This window comes from Microtus oregoni, unplaced genomic scaffold (assembly GCF_018167655.1).
Source record: "Microtus oregoni isolate MIOR12 unplaced genomic scaffold, Mior012 000000F_ref0000247, whole genome shotgun sequence".
Classification (NCBI taxonomy): domain Eukaryota; kingdom Metazoa; phylum Chordata; class Mammalia; order Rodentia; family Cricetidae; genus Microtus; species Microtus oregoni.
This window is the reverse complement of record NW_024543059.1, coordinates 15052313-15066092: the sequence shown is the minus strand read 5'-3', so window position 1 is coordinate 15066092 and position 13780 is coordinate 15052313. Positions and strand designations below refer to the sequence as shown.

At 40.9% G+C, this 13780-nt stretch overlaps 1 protein-coding gene across 1 annotated transcript in view; it reads right to left on the bottom strand.

The window, feature by feature from the left end:
• Positions 1-13780, bottom strand: part of Blm (BLM RecQ like helicase) — a 79581-nt gene that overhangs the window by 41516 nt on the left and 24285 nt on the right. Inside the window, exons 4-8 of the mRNA XM_041650277.1 lie at positions 11349-11511; positions 8175-8302; positions 4785-4917; positions 3849-4492; positions 1593-1784 (exon numbers count right to left, since the gene is read on the bottom strand). Of these exons, the coding sequence (XP_041506211.1) occupies positions 1593-1784; positions 3849-4492; positions 4785-4917; positions 8175-8302; positions 11349-11511 (1260 nt within the window). The remainder of the gene's footprint in view (positions 1-1592; positions 1785-3848; positions 4493-4784; positions 4918-8174; positions 8303-11348; positions 11512-13780) is intronic.

Below are 13780 nucleotides of genomic sequence, written 5' to 3'. Positions count from 1 at the left end.
AGAGAAATCCAAATAGAATAAACTTTTTTTTGCTTCTCGAAATAAAAGCCATCTCTAAAAAATCTTAAGTCTAGGATTAACATAATTGCTTTTTATATAATACAGTAAAATATACAATAGTAAAAACAAAGATTTTGGCTTAAGACACCCCTCAGCCGTACCTCCCTACCCCAACCCCTGCTGGGGGTCTTGCACACTTGGGCAAGAGCTTTCCCACTGAGTTACATACCCAGCACAGACCTCAGGATTTTAAAACCCATAGGCAGAGTCTTCTAATACAGCTCTAACTACCGGTACTCTGATTTCTAAGGTAACAGTCCCAATCTTCCTTTGAAATAAAAGGGCAAAACTGCATGTGTGCATATTAACAGAAGATAATGAAAAAGAGAACTTGAAAATCTAACACAATTTTGCTATTTACTCCAATACAAAATAGCAAGATGTTAAGTGCATATTTATTTCTCTCTCTGCCTGGCCCCACTGGGGCTCAAACCCAGGGCTCTGTGCAGGGCAGGCAAGTACTCTACCATGGACTTATGCCTCCAGCCCCCAAGAACATATTTTAAAATAACTGCACGATTATATTCTAGTTAGTTTGCAATCTCACCCTCTACTAATGGTGAGGTAGTTTTGAGGACTTCAATGTGTTCTAAACCTATATCCTACATTCCTTCTTTTCCACAGTGAGCAAATTTCATCGTGGCACACACATGGACATGTCAAGGCGAGAGGTTGTCCTCTGACCTTCACATGTATGCCTTGGCTTGTACATAGCTCTCCCAACCACATCACATCTACAGCTACGTGATAATTAAAGAAAAAAGATTTAAAGCGGTTTGAAAGAATTCAGGTGTCAAGTCAATAGCATGTGATAGCAGCAGCAACACTGGGACTTGCTAGAGCCGGAACAAGGCAAGCAACACACAAGAGGTCTACATGGAGACACCGAACCTGCTTCCTAGCCTAACCACATAGCTAACATCTTATGTGTTTGATTTCAAAACACTGAGCCGCTCTTACAGGCGTTTACAACAATGCACAGTCCTGGTCTCTTCCAAACTTAGGCTGAGAAAGAATCACGCTGCATCCTTTTCACTTGAGCCTTACCTGTGAAGTGGGCACTATACCGCATACTGTCCTGACCATACCCACAAAGAGTCAAGTGGCTCGTCTGTCCACAGGTACACCCCTCCCTGGCAGGGGGTGGAGCGACACTGGAAGCCTGGGCCTTCAGTCCAGAATGGATGGTCAGAACCACAGGCAGCACTAACACTAGCCAGAAATGGCCATGCTCTCATACCCATCTTCTGCTCCCTTCTAGGTTTGTTTAGATTAGAATAAAGAAAATTGTTCAAAGAAAAGCTCTCCATCAGGTCAACCCAATGAGCTGTGTGTTCACTTCCTTAAGGAGTAGAAACCTTGTGTCAACCTGAACAGAGGCTGAGGGGACAGGCTTTTTTACTGAGGTTTGCAGGTTTTAAAGAGTTTCTAAACAATAAGAATAATGGGAGGTGTTCTTTTTATTTCATTAAAGAGTTTTCATTTAACATCTGCCGATGGACTCCTGCCAATTCATATCTAAAAATACATACCAGTGGGCATTAGGATAAAACAATCTTCACCAAGCAGTGCAGCATTGATCGCCTCTAGCTGATTAGTTCTAAAATTATGTAAGCCAAATTTCTTATGAAAAATCTTCATCATTTCTTTTGTATGAGGAAAATTAAGACTTTGGAAATGTTCATGTTTCAGATTTTTTGATGATAAATTTTGTTCCATCTTATCTACAAAACAATCAATGTTTAAAAACAGTGCATTAATATAGTTACATAGTTTAACATTCACCTTTACCCTGCAGGATCAACGGCACACTTTCCCACAGCACACTTTAACTGTTTACATGGCTTCCTTCCCAATTAGTCCCAGACATTCCTCGGGGCCCACATCTAGTCTCTCCTTGATTCTTCTGTAGTTCCCATCAACACAATTTCTTTATCCTTCCTCTCCTCCCCTGGTTTCAAGATAATCATATCTTTTCTATTTGTTTTATTTTTTCTTCTGTGCTAGCAAGCAAGCCTATGATTTGCACACGCTAGGCTGCAGTGCACCATCATCGGGACACAGTGACCACACCCCAGTTACTCTACTGGCTTTCAATTCCCTTCCTTGGCTCCACTTCTCCTTAACTTTGGGAGTCTTTCAAATACCTAGGACTAGGCTCTTGGCACATTCTGATTTAGAGTTTTTCTAGTCAACATAATCTGTGTGCAGAGAAAGATTAGCTGTTTCCTGATGTCCTCCTAAGCTCCCAACCTACACACATCCTACTGCCTGTACAATACTGCTTTCTTTTTAAAACATTTTAAAAATTTATATAATTTTTATTCTACGGGTATGAGAGTTTTGTCTGCATGTATGTCTGTGCACCACATGTATGCCTGGCGCCTGAGGAGGCCAAAAGAGGGTGTTGGCTCCCCTAGAGCTGGAGTTACAGGCAGTTGTGAGCTGCCATGGGAGTGCTGGGAACCTAACCCAAGTTCTCAGAAGAACAGCCAATGCTCTAAACTGACAGCCCATCTCTACACACATCTACTGGAATGACTTCCAGTTTCAAGTTCAACAGTCTGAAATAGCCCTGCTCAGCTGTGTTCTATATCCAACTCTGCCTTCTGACCTCCCTACTTCTGTGGATGGTGTCACAGCCGCCTGGGTTTGAGACCTCAGTGTCACCTGAACTTCTCAGATACTTTCTTCACTCTCTCTCGCATCTCTTTCTGCGCTGCATTCTTACAGGGGCAGTTCTGGTTCAAGAGAACAAGAGGTTCTCACACATCAGCTCTAGCAGCTCCTCTCCAACACTCAACTGTCTCAGAGATAATTGCAAACATCAAGTGTGACACATTCTAGCATACCAAAATAAATCCATTAGTGGCTATTTTAAAGGTCAGCTGCATCACTGTAAGAACAAACTTGGAGCTATTAAGTCATCAATGGTAAAAATAGGGAGGGTTGTACTTCCTAAAACTTTGCACACGCATTCTTGTTTCAGTAAAAGCACTCTGAGATAACTTTACAGGGCTGACATAAGGCTCCACATTTATTTAGGCTTTCCCGAGCTTCTGCAGTAGCTTAGTTCATTCCTCATTAAACTGTAGCTCCAATACAGTGTCTCTGAAATCTTCCCAGAGCCCAACTCAGGACATGACACATCGTAAGCCTTTTCTGAGCTTTTAAGAGACATCTGTTCTGAGACAAGGTCTCACTTTATAGTCCAGGCCAGCCTCAAACTCACTGTCTTCCTCCTACCTTAGCCTCCCAAGTGTTGGTATTACAGGTGAGACCCACCATGATTAATTTATATTTGCTGAATTTCAGATTTCATATCCTTCTTATGATGCCTCACATTTTAATGCTGTGAGACATGACACAGTTTTCTACTTTATAAATGAATTACTTCTCATCATCCAGAATTCTAAAACTATGCATATTTCGAGCATATGAATTCACTTTTCTACTTGGCCTTCCCCCATCACTAAGAATCTGGCACTTGTGCGCCTTGTTTTAGGGACTAGAAGATGCTAGTCTGAAGGCAAAGCGCGCGGTGATGACTTCAGAGCTCTACTACAATAGTTTTAATTACACATTTATAAACCTACAGCTGCTACAGACACAAAGGAGCAACTTGCTCTTCAAACTGTGATTTGTAACTCACATCATCAGTAGAAATTTGCAGAAACAACGTTGCTTTCGGGCAATGGTTTGCTGCTGGGCCTGTTACCATACAATTCCTATTTTGGATGGTTTTGTTGTCCCATAATATTTAAGCATCCAATTTACTCTAGACTTACCAGTGTAACTCTTCTGAGCAGTTGATGCCACTAGAAGAGACTGTGTCTTGGCTGAGGAAATCCTCTCTGACAGAGATTTAACTGGCCTACCTTCCTTGATAGGTGGGTAGGCAGCTGTGGAGGGCTTGCTGGCGGAAATACTGTGCATTATGTTTTCCCAGTCATCATCATCATCATCATCAAAGTCATCAATGTTAAAGTTATCAATATCAAAGGAAGCCTCGACGTCTCTCTCTAAGTTATTTCCCAAGGCAGCGTGTTTGTTCTGATCTTTCACAGTGGTGCTGGTGAGAACATTTCCCGGGAAATAAGAGCTTTCATTTCTTTCTTCTGTCCTTAGTGTTTCAGCCCAGTTGCTACTTACAAAGGACTTCTGTAAATGGGAATTCAATAACGGCCTTTCAAGGAGGTCCTTCGTGGTGGCTAAGAACCCTGTCTTTCCTGGAGTGGTGGTTGGTAAACATTCCTTGGTGGAAAGGGAATGTGAAGGAAAGGATGAAGAACTGCACTCCTTACTAGGACGCCCCACAGGGCAGGGATCGCCCTGTGCAGTGTTACCAGGTGATTCAGGCCTGCATCTCCACAGTGAACCCAGAATACTGACACCCTTTCCGTTAAAATCAGCTTCAGCCAAGAGCTTCCTTCTGAAGAAAGAGAACATATTAAACGTGACTAGTTTGTTAATAGTAGCCGCAAAGTTTACTTTCATTTTTAACCCTAACAGAAACTATAGGAAAAAATGTCATTTTTTTCTAGTCTAAAAAATTTGAAGACAATTATTAAACAAATGGTTTGAAAATTAAATAAATTTAAAATTTAGTGATGTGACTACCATCCTTCTGTCTAGGCCAGAAAGCCTGGACATTTTGCCATTTCTTGACTTGGAGTAGTGAAACTGTGATCAGTTATCTCCCACAAGGAGGACAATCAAGATACCTTAGGTTCAGTTGTTGAAGCAGCTCATCCCCACAACTCAAAGCTTTCAGTTCATCAGTAGGAACTGCATCAACTAGTTTACAGATGTGCTCCATCACACAAATAAGTCGCTCTTGTACACTCATCTGTTTGTCTAGGAAGCAATTAGAAATAAAGAATGAGGGTGAAACCCAGAACCCCAAATGCCCAGCAAGCACTCTGCCCGTGTGCTGCCTCACAAACCACCCTGACTTCTTTATCAAGCCACACAACAAGAGATAGGATTTCAAAGGAGCTGATGTTTCCGATGAAGGAAAGAAAGCGAATGATTTGGGGAGGCAATATAAGTAAAAAAAAAAAAAAAACGGGAAGGAAATGGGAGGCGGTGGCGGGGAAGAGACAGAAATCTTTAATAAATAAATAAATTAAAAAAAACCAAAACGCCCACTCAACTCCACATGGTATGAAGGAGGAGATGCCAGTGTACACGGGGTCTGGTGAGACAGCACTCTCTGGAGGCAGGGGGATCAGAACAGACAAAAAAAAATGCTAAGAAGAAAACAGTCAGCTGATGGGTTTAAGGGGTAGAAAGAAGACAAAGAAGGAAAGACAGGGCCATACAAAAACAGTGAGGGAGCCGGGAGGTGGTGGCGCACGCCTTTATTCCCAGCATTCAGGAGGCAGAGGCAGGCGGATCTCTGTGAGTTAGAGGACACTTTGATCTACTGAACGAGTTCCAGGACAGCTAGGACTGTTACACAGAGAAACCCTGTCTTGAAAACCAAAACCAAAACAAAACAAAACAAAAAAACTCAAATACAAACAAAACAAAACAGCGTAGGGACAAGCATCTTCATAAGAAAGACTCAGGAAAGATACCCGCTGGTGGGAGGTATTGATTGGAGAGCTGCTGAATTCCTATGCCATTTTGGTTCTCTATATAAGGAGTCTCAGTCTTAAAAGAAGGGATTTCACAATGGTCTAAAAAATTGAAGCTGAAGCAGGCTCAGAAATACCATACCTACACAGTGGCACCTTACTAGACAGACCACATCCCATCTCGGCCTCCAAGGAAAAACCTGGTCAAGGCTTTCAAGAAAAGTGAAGACATTGTTCTGATTTAAAAAAAAAGAAAAAGAAGAAAAAAGTGATTGCCAAAAGCTACAAACTAGTGACCTTGGTGTTGACTCAAGGCAAAACTCTAGAACACACTATCAAAACGCTGCTTTGTAGCTCTCCAAGAGGAAACAATTATGGAGTTACGGAACGTTCCTAAAAACAAAACAGCCATCTTAATGCTCCTTCTTTGGAAGGATTACTAGACTAGCAGACAAGAATAGCTCACATTTCCTGATGGCCTACAGTACAACTTGAAATCTAATAACTATTCAGCAAGGCAGGTATTATTCTCTTCATTTTCTACAAGAAAACCTGAGAGCAGGGTGGTGCTGCATGCCTATAATCCCAAGTCTCAGGAAGCAGAAGTAGGATTATGAGTTAGAAGCTGCTTAGGCTATAGCATTAGACCCTAATTCAACAAAAACCCAAAATTCAGTAAGGTCCAAAGAGGTTTAGTTGAAATGCTGTCACTGTCAGGAGCAGGAGATCCGTCTGCAGCTTGCTCAATCCTTCATTCTTCCTGCCTCAGACTGACTTTTCTGGAGTCCTATAACCTAGCCTTTTGTAATTCCATGGAGAAGGAAGAGAAGTATCTTGAAGAAAGGTTCATAATTAGGTGACAAATTAACTGATGTCAGCTAAGAGGGACGTCTCTTGTGACACTGAAGGACTCTGTCCACATTCTTGTAAGTGCAGCCGTTATAACAGGGAAACTTAGAGATGGAGAAGCTGACTAGCACCATAGTTGTCAGGGTGAATTCAAGAGCCTCCACGCTGCTGGTTCAAAGTCTAGCTCTGCTGCCGCCTTAATTCTGCAACCATTTAATTATTAATTCTTCTGTATGTTAGTTTCCTTGTGCCTGTGGTAAAAGGTAAGAGCAACTACCATAAGGTGATGGGATGGAGATTAAACAGTTTGTATTGTAGGACTTAGAGTGAGAGAAAGATATTTTAGGAACATTTCCAGCAAGAAAAGCAAAGACTGAAATGAAATACAATAAACTTGGAGAAAACAAAACCAACAGAGAAGACTATCTACACGAAAGCGCATGCACTACACAGGAAGAGTATAGATGTGTCTAAGGAGATTCTCATGACATGATCAGAGAGTAGAAAAGAGCTCCTGGGTTTCCAGGAGCTGAATAGATAAAAAAAAAAATCAATTAAAGAAAGTTATTGATAAAACGGAGAGAGTTGGCCAGGTGTGGTGGTGCTGACCGTTTATCCTGGCACTCAGAAGGTAGAGACAGGCAGCTCTGAGTGTGAAGCCAGCCCCATCTACATAGTAAGACTTAGTCTAAAATAACCTTATTTTTCATAGAAAAATAAGAAATAGATGAGAAAATTAAAGAGGGGTGTGTGTCTAACATCCAAATAGCATAGGTTCTAGATAGAGTAGAGACAGAAAAAACAAAAAACAAACAAACAAACAAAAAAAACCACTACCAGATAAATTCCCCAAATGAAAACACACATTTCTGGCATGTGTGTCTAGAAGCTGAAATCAAAGGTGTTCCAAAGGACTGCTCTTTTTCAAAGTCTTCCAGAGCTATTGGCTTATTTACACTAGATACTTGGGCAGAAAGAAAAAACAAGAGAAGCAGAAAGAACCGAAACAGGGCTGGAGATACAGACAAATGTCCTGGGTCCAATCCCCAGCAATAAAGGAAGAGAAGAAAGGAATGAGTTAGCAGGCAAAAAAATAATTAACTTACAATGAATACAAGACCCAGATCAGAATATGTACAAGGGAGGAGCTGAATGATCTACAGAAATCAATGTGTCTGTGACGAGGACTCAACAGGTTTAGAGGGGTGTGTGTGTGTGTGCGTGTGTGTGTGTGTGTGTATGTGTGTGTGTGTTTAAAACTTATAGGAACTTCCTGTAATTTCAGGACTAAAGAAGCCAAAGTAGGAGAACTGCAATGAGTTCAAGGCCTGCCTGGGCTACATAACAAAACCCTGTCTCAAAACAAAACAAACAAAACCAACAAAACTCACAAAATTTCTACGGGTTTTTAATTCATCTAACAAAGATTAAACTTACAGGGAGGCGAATTTTGGCTCTACCTGAGAAACAAGTCAACAAGCAGCATTTTCAAAAGAGAATGAACCTTGTGAGATGCTGAGTTTAGGAGATGTTCAAGAAAACACTAGCTAACAAATGAAGTAAGATGATTTATGGTATCAGATCAAAGGATATAGTACATATACCGTTTTATACTATGCAGCTATCGTATGCAAATATAATTATTATATTTATAGAAGTAACTGAAACATATGGTTTTTATACCGTCACAGTCTGTACTGGCTCCTGGATCAGGCTCCTGGGTATTTGTTTTCTCTGATTTCAACAAAGGGTCTTTTGAGGTACTAAGAATGCCTTTCTCTTTATCCAAGTCATCAAGATCCTTTAGCATACTACAAGAAAAAAAAAAGTGCTAAATCAATCATGCTATAGGCAGAATGAATGCAAACCTTGTCTCCCAATCTTTTTCAATAAATATTTAACAGACAAAGGAAAGGCTTTCTTTTGTTTGTTTTGAGACAGGGTCAAGAAGCACAGGATGACCAGGAACTTGCTCTATGCCCAAGGCTTCCAACTGCTGAGATTAGAGTCTTGCATATCTAGCTGGGAAACACATTTGTATCTCTCTTTAGCTAAGCCTCACATCTTCTATCTTCTGGTCCCAAGAGACCCTTTCAACTCCTGTCTCCAAGTATATCCTTTCAGTTACACTAGACTCCAATCAAACTGTACCACTGACATGCCTCATGAGCTCTATGTTGTCTAGGGTCATGGATTCTGTTCTCTCAATTTGGAAAACTTGCTGTCCCAAGCTCTCTGTACCCAAACTATACATGTTCTTAGAGTCTCAAGCTCTCTGTACCCAATCTATACATGTTCTTAGATCCCAAGCTCTCTGTACCCAAACTATACATGTTCTTAGATCCCAAGCTCTCTGTACCCAAACTATACATGTTCTTAGATCCCAAGCTCTCTGTACCCAAACTATACATGTTCTTAGATCCCAAGCTCTCTGTACCCAAACTATACATGTTCTTAGAGTCCTAAGCTCTCTGTACCCAAACTATACATGTTCTTAGATCCCAAGCTCTCTGTACCCAAACTATACATGTTCTTAGAGTCTCAAGCATGTCTTCACTGCTCTCCCTGGAAAGCAGTTATTAATGACACTGTTTTCTGAGATTCCAAGCAGCTTTACCTTGGAATAGTTCTTCTCATATCAGGGGGTGGCACTATTAGCAAGTGTGCTTTGTTAGAGGAAGTGTATCATTAGGGGTAGGCTTTGAGGTTTCAGAAGCTCAAACCGGGCCCAGTCTTTCTGTCTTTCGACCTAGATGTAGAACTCTCAGCTACCTCTCCAGCACCATGTCTGCCTGCATGCTGCCATGTTCCCCACCATAATGATAATGGACTAAACCTCTGAACTGAAAGCCAGCCCCAATTCAATGTTTTCCTTTATAAGCATCGCCTTGATCATGGTGTCTCTTCACAGCAATAAAATTCCTAATTAAGACACAATAAATATGTACAGTTATTCACATTAGGCGATAATGGAAAAATAATCAACCTTGTAAATAATCATTTCCAATTGCTAAAAATCTAAATATTATGCTTTGGGTATGAAAGATTCATGTTTGAACACCTGGCAACACTGTTTTGAGAGGTTGTAGAAATTCCTGGGATGTAGGGCCTAGCTGGCAGATAGAGGTCACCAGAGGTGGATCTTGAGAATTTGGCTAGCCTTACTTCCAGTTTCATTTTTACATCCTGATCCACCACCCTAGGAGAGTGAACATCATACGCTCCTGCTCCACATGCCTGCCCTACCATGCTGGATCGCACCCTCTGAAACTGCAAGCCAAAGCAAATCCTTCTTCACACAGTGTCTGTCACAGCATAAGCAAAGTGACATGCTATGCAAAGGTACCCATGGCAGAAGAACTCAGTAAGTTAGGAAAGGACACATTTTAAAAGCAACAATATGGAGAATAATGCTAAGAGAAAAGAATCAAAGTCTGAAATTATACCTGTTATCAGTCACAACATGAACCAAGCAAAAACAAGAAATAGTTTGCTAGGGTTTTAGAACTAAAAATATTTCTTCCCACTTAATTAAAATTCTAGTTAAGGTGGCTACAATGTCATTTGTGCAATACATATATTTAATAAAGAATAAAGCTAAGCATTCAACATGGAAACAGAAGGGTAAGAAGAGAGCGCCACACTGGATCTTAGCCCACATGCTATGAACTGTTTGACCCTGGTGAGTTCCTGCTCCTCCCTGGCCTCAGCTGTTAGAGAACACCAACTTAGAGTCTTGGCACACGTGACCTTTCACTCCAGTGGTTAACTTTCTATGCTGGTCTGGTTCTTTGTCTGTAAGGAAAGGAGGAGACAGGTGAGCGGGTACGGCTCTTCAGTTTTGTAGCGAACAGTAATCATACTTCAACCTTCACCACTTCCTCAGACATCACAATACAGCTGTTATAGCACAAGCCAGGCGCTGGAGACAAAGCTCAGAGCTTAAGGGCATTTGTTGCTCTTGAGGAGATTCCAGGTTGAGCTCCTAGCACTCACATGATGGTTTACAACCACCCATAACTCCAGTTCCAGAAGATCTGATACCCCATTCTGATCTCCTTGGGCACAAAGCATACATGGTAGTGCATATATTTAAACGCAGGCAAAACACACATCATAAATGAGTAAGTCTAATAATAAAAATTTTAAAGCACAAACCAGAAATTACATATAAAACATTTCCTTCTCTTCCTAATCAAGATGATAGACTACAGGGATCTGTTTCTGTCAAAACAGTGACTTAAACGGGGCTGGAGAAATGGCTCAGCAGTTAAGAGCACTGGCTGCTCTTCCAGTGAACCAGGGTTCAATTCCCATACGCATATGGCAGCTCATAATTGTCTGTAACTCCAGTTCCAAGAGATCTGGCATCCTTACACAGATATCCATGCAGGCAAAACACCAATGCAGGTCTTTAAAATATGACCAGTAAAATAAAATAGTAGCCCCCCCTGTTTCCCTCCAATTATGATAGCTCCCACCTGTAATCTTGGTACTTGGGAGACTAAGGCAGGAGGATCCTGAACTCAAGGCCAGCCTGAGTAACACAGTAAGAGTTTTGTTCTTGTTTTTGTCTTTGAAGAGTTTCACTGTGTAGACCAGGCTAGTCTCAAATACAGAGATTTTTCTGCACTGCCTCCCAGTGCTGGGACTAAAGACATGACTCACCAAGCCCAGCAAAGAATGGTTTCTAAACAACCAAATAAATAATAGCAATGTTCTGGACACTTTCATTTGAATACAAAATAAATCACAGAAGCACAAAGAATACTTACATAGAAATGATATTATATACCTAAGCTATATACTTAAGGCATCTTAAAAACAAACAATAATATTTATTATTAACTATTTTACCTGGAACATTTCAAAGAGGAAGAAGCTGTAGAAATAATTTCTTCTTCGGGAGAAGGTGGAACAAAATCTATATCATAGTCATCATCATCAAGTTGAAAGTATAGAGGTTTCTCAGTTGACTGTAAATGAACTTCGTCTACGTGATTCTTCTTTTCACTATTATCTAAAGAAAAAGAGTTGGTAAACACAGATTATTTTAATAATTAACGAGACAGAACATGCATGAGCTCTTATGAAGGCTTTTTTTTGGGCAAGTCAGAAACAATCAGAACATTTTGTATGGGAGTCTCCTGCAGGTTAATGTTGGCTGATTTCTTCACGAATAAGGGAATCAACTGGAAGAAGTCCAAAGCTGGACTAAAGCCAGAGATCTGCTTAGGAATTCAAGACCTATTTCTAGTTAAATTACGAAACTCTTGTTTCACTTCAGTAATTTGCAGCAGCACAAACACTGTGGGCTTGTTTTGAGACAGGGTCTTGCTATACAGCCTACATTTTTGAACTCTTTATCTTCCAGCCTCACGTCCTCATCCAAGATCACAGGCGTGGCATACACCCAGAGCTGGCACACACACTGCTGCTATACAGACAAACCATCTCCACCACAGAGGTGTTTAGCTATAGAAGCATCTCTCTGGTGCTCTCTGGTTTTGCCGTTTACCATCCACTTAGTATTCTCTTGAGAAACAGCAACACAGGAGATTAAACTTGAGTTTTGCTGTTTTCTTTTTTTAAATCAATTACTTTTCAGCACTTTCTCATTGTATAGCAATTTTAATAGAACTGGTGTTTACAATTTTAGTCTCAGGATGTTGCATGTACCTGCGGTCTAAGCTGCTAAGGAGGCTGAGGCAGAAGAATGGTCTATAAGGCTAGGCTAGGAAGACTGCAAGCTTAAGGTGTATGTAGAGAATGTGGTGAGATCCTGTCACAAATAAACAGTAAATAAAAAGCTGAGAATATATGTCAGTGATAGTGTTTATCTACTACGCACATTCCTAGATTCAATTCCTAAAATATAAGGGAAGAGTGGTGGTGGTAATACCTTGAGTCCAGGAGATCAGGACAAGTCTGAACACAAAGCAAGACCCAACTCTTAAAAGAATTTTAAAGTCAGTGAGCTTAAGGCCAGCCTGAGTGAGTTCCAGGACAGCCAGGATTATTTCACAGAGAAACTCTGTCTTAAAAAACAAAAAAACAAAAACAAAAAAAAAAAATCAAACAAAAAAATATATATAATAATAATAGTGCAATGCCCTACTCTTCTGTCTGGTAATATAATTACTTACAGTATATTATATTGGGCATATATTTACCAATGCATTCCATCTACTGGAGAATATTCTCATACAGGCCTTTCAAGAGGTGTTCTAAACTGGGTGTAGTGGCTCCTAGGAGACAGAGGCAAGTGAACTGCTGGTCAGACAGGGCAATACAGTGAGATCTGTCTCAAACAAAACCAAAGAATAAGTGATATTCTATAAGAATGCACAGAAGAACCAGGTGTGGTCGTGCACGCCTTCCACCCCAGTTCTCCTAAGGCAGAGGCAGGTGCCGCTCCGTGAGCTGGAGGTCATCTGGGTCTACTAGTGAATCCCAGGACACCTAGGGCTATGTAGAGAGAGCGCGTCTCAAAAAACAAACAAAAGAAAACAATCAAGGAACTAGAGAGATAGATCAGTGGATCAGAGGACTGGCTGCTCTTCCAGAGAACCCGGGGTCACTTCCTAACACCGACACGGCAGCTAACATGTGACTCCAGTTCCAGGACTTCTGACACTCTCACACAGATGCAGGCAAAACAAACAGAATGCACAGAAGATGAGAATTATTTCCTGTTATAGACCCCTAAAGACCTTCTAGGGGAGAGATGTGATGGGAGAAGGCAACGATGCTCACGATCTTGACCCTGTGTTAAGTTAATGTTCATGTCCCAGTTTAAAAGAACATTGGTAAAGAAATGGAAGATGGAAGGGAGGGAGGGAGAGAAAAGAGTGAGGGAGAAAAAGGACAGGGAAAGAAAGAAAGGAAAAGCAAAGGATGAAATGGGTCTGGTATCTTATAACCTTAATTTCAACACTCAGGAGACTGAGGAAGGAGTAGCAAGAATCAAGAGCAGGGACTGAAGAGATGGCTTAACAACTTTAAAATACTTGCAATTCATGCACAGGATTTGGGTTGGGTTCCCAGCACCCATAAGATGGCTTATAACCATCTGTAACTCCAATTCCGAGGGATCTGACGCCTTCTGGTCTTTGAAGGCACAAAGCACACACACAATGCATACATACACACACAAAATCAGGTAAAACACTCATACACATTATTTCTTAGTTATGGTTTCTATTGCTGTGATAAAACACCATGACCAAAAGCAATTTAGGGAGGAAAGGTTTTTTTCATCATGTTCTCCACTATCCAGGTAGTCAGAG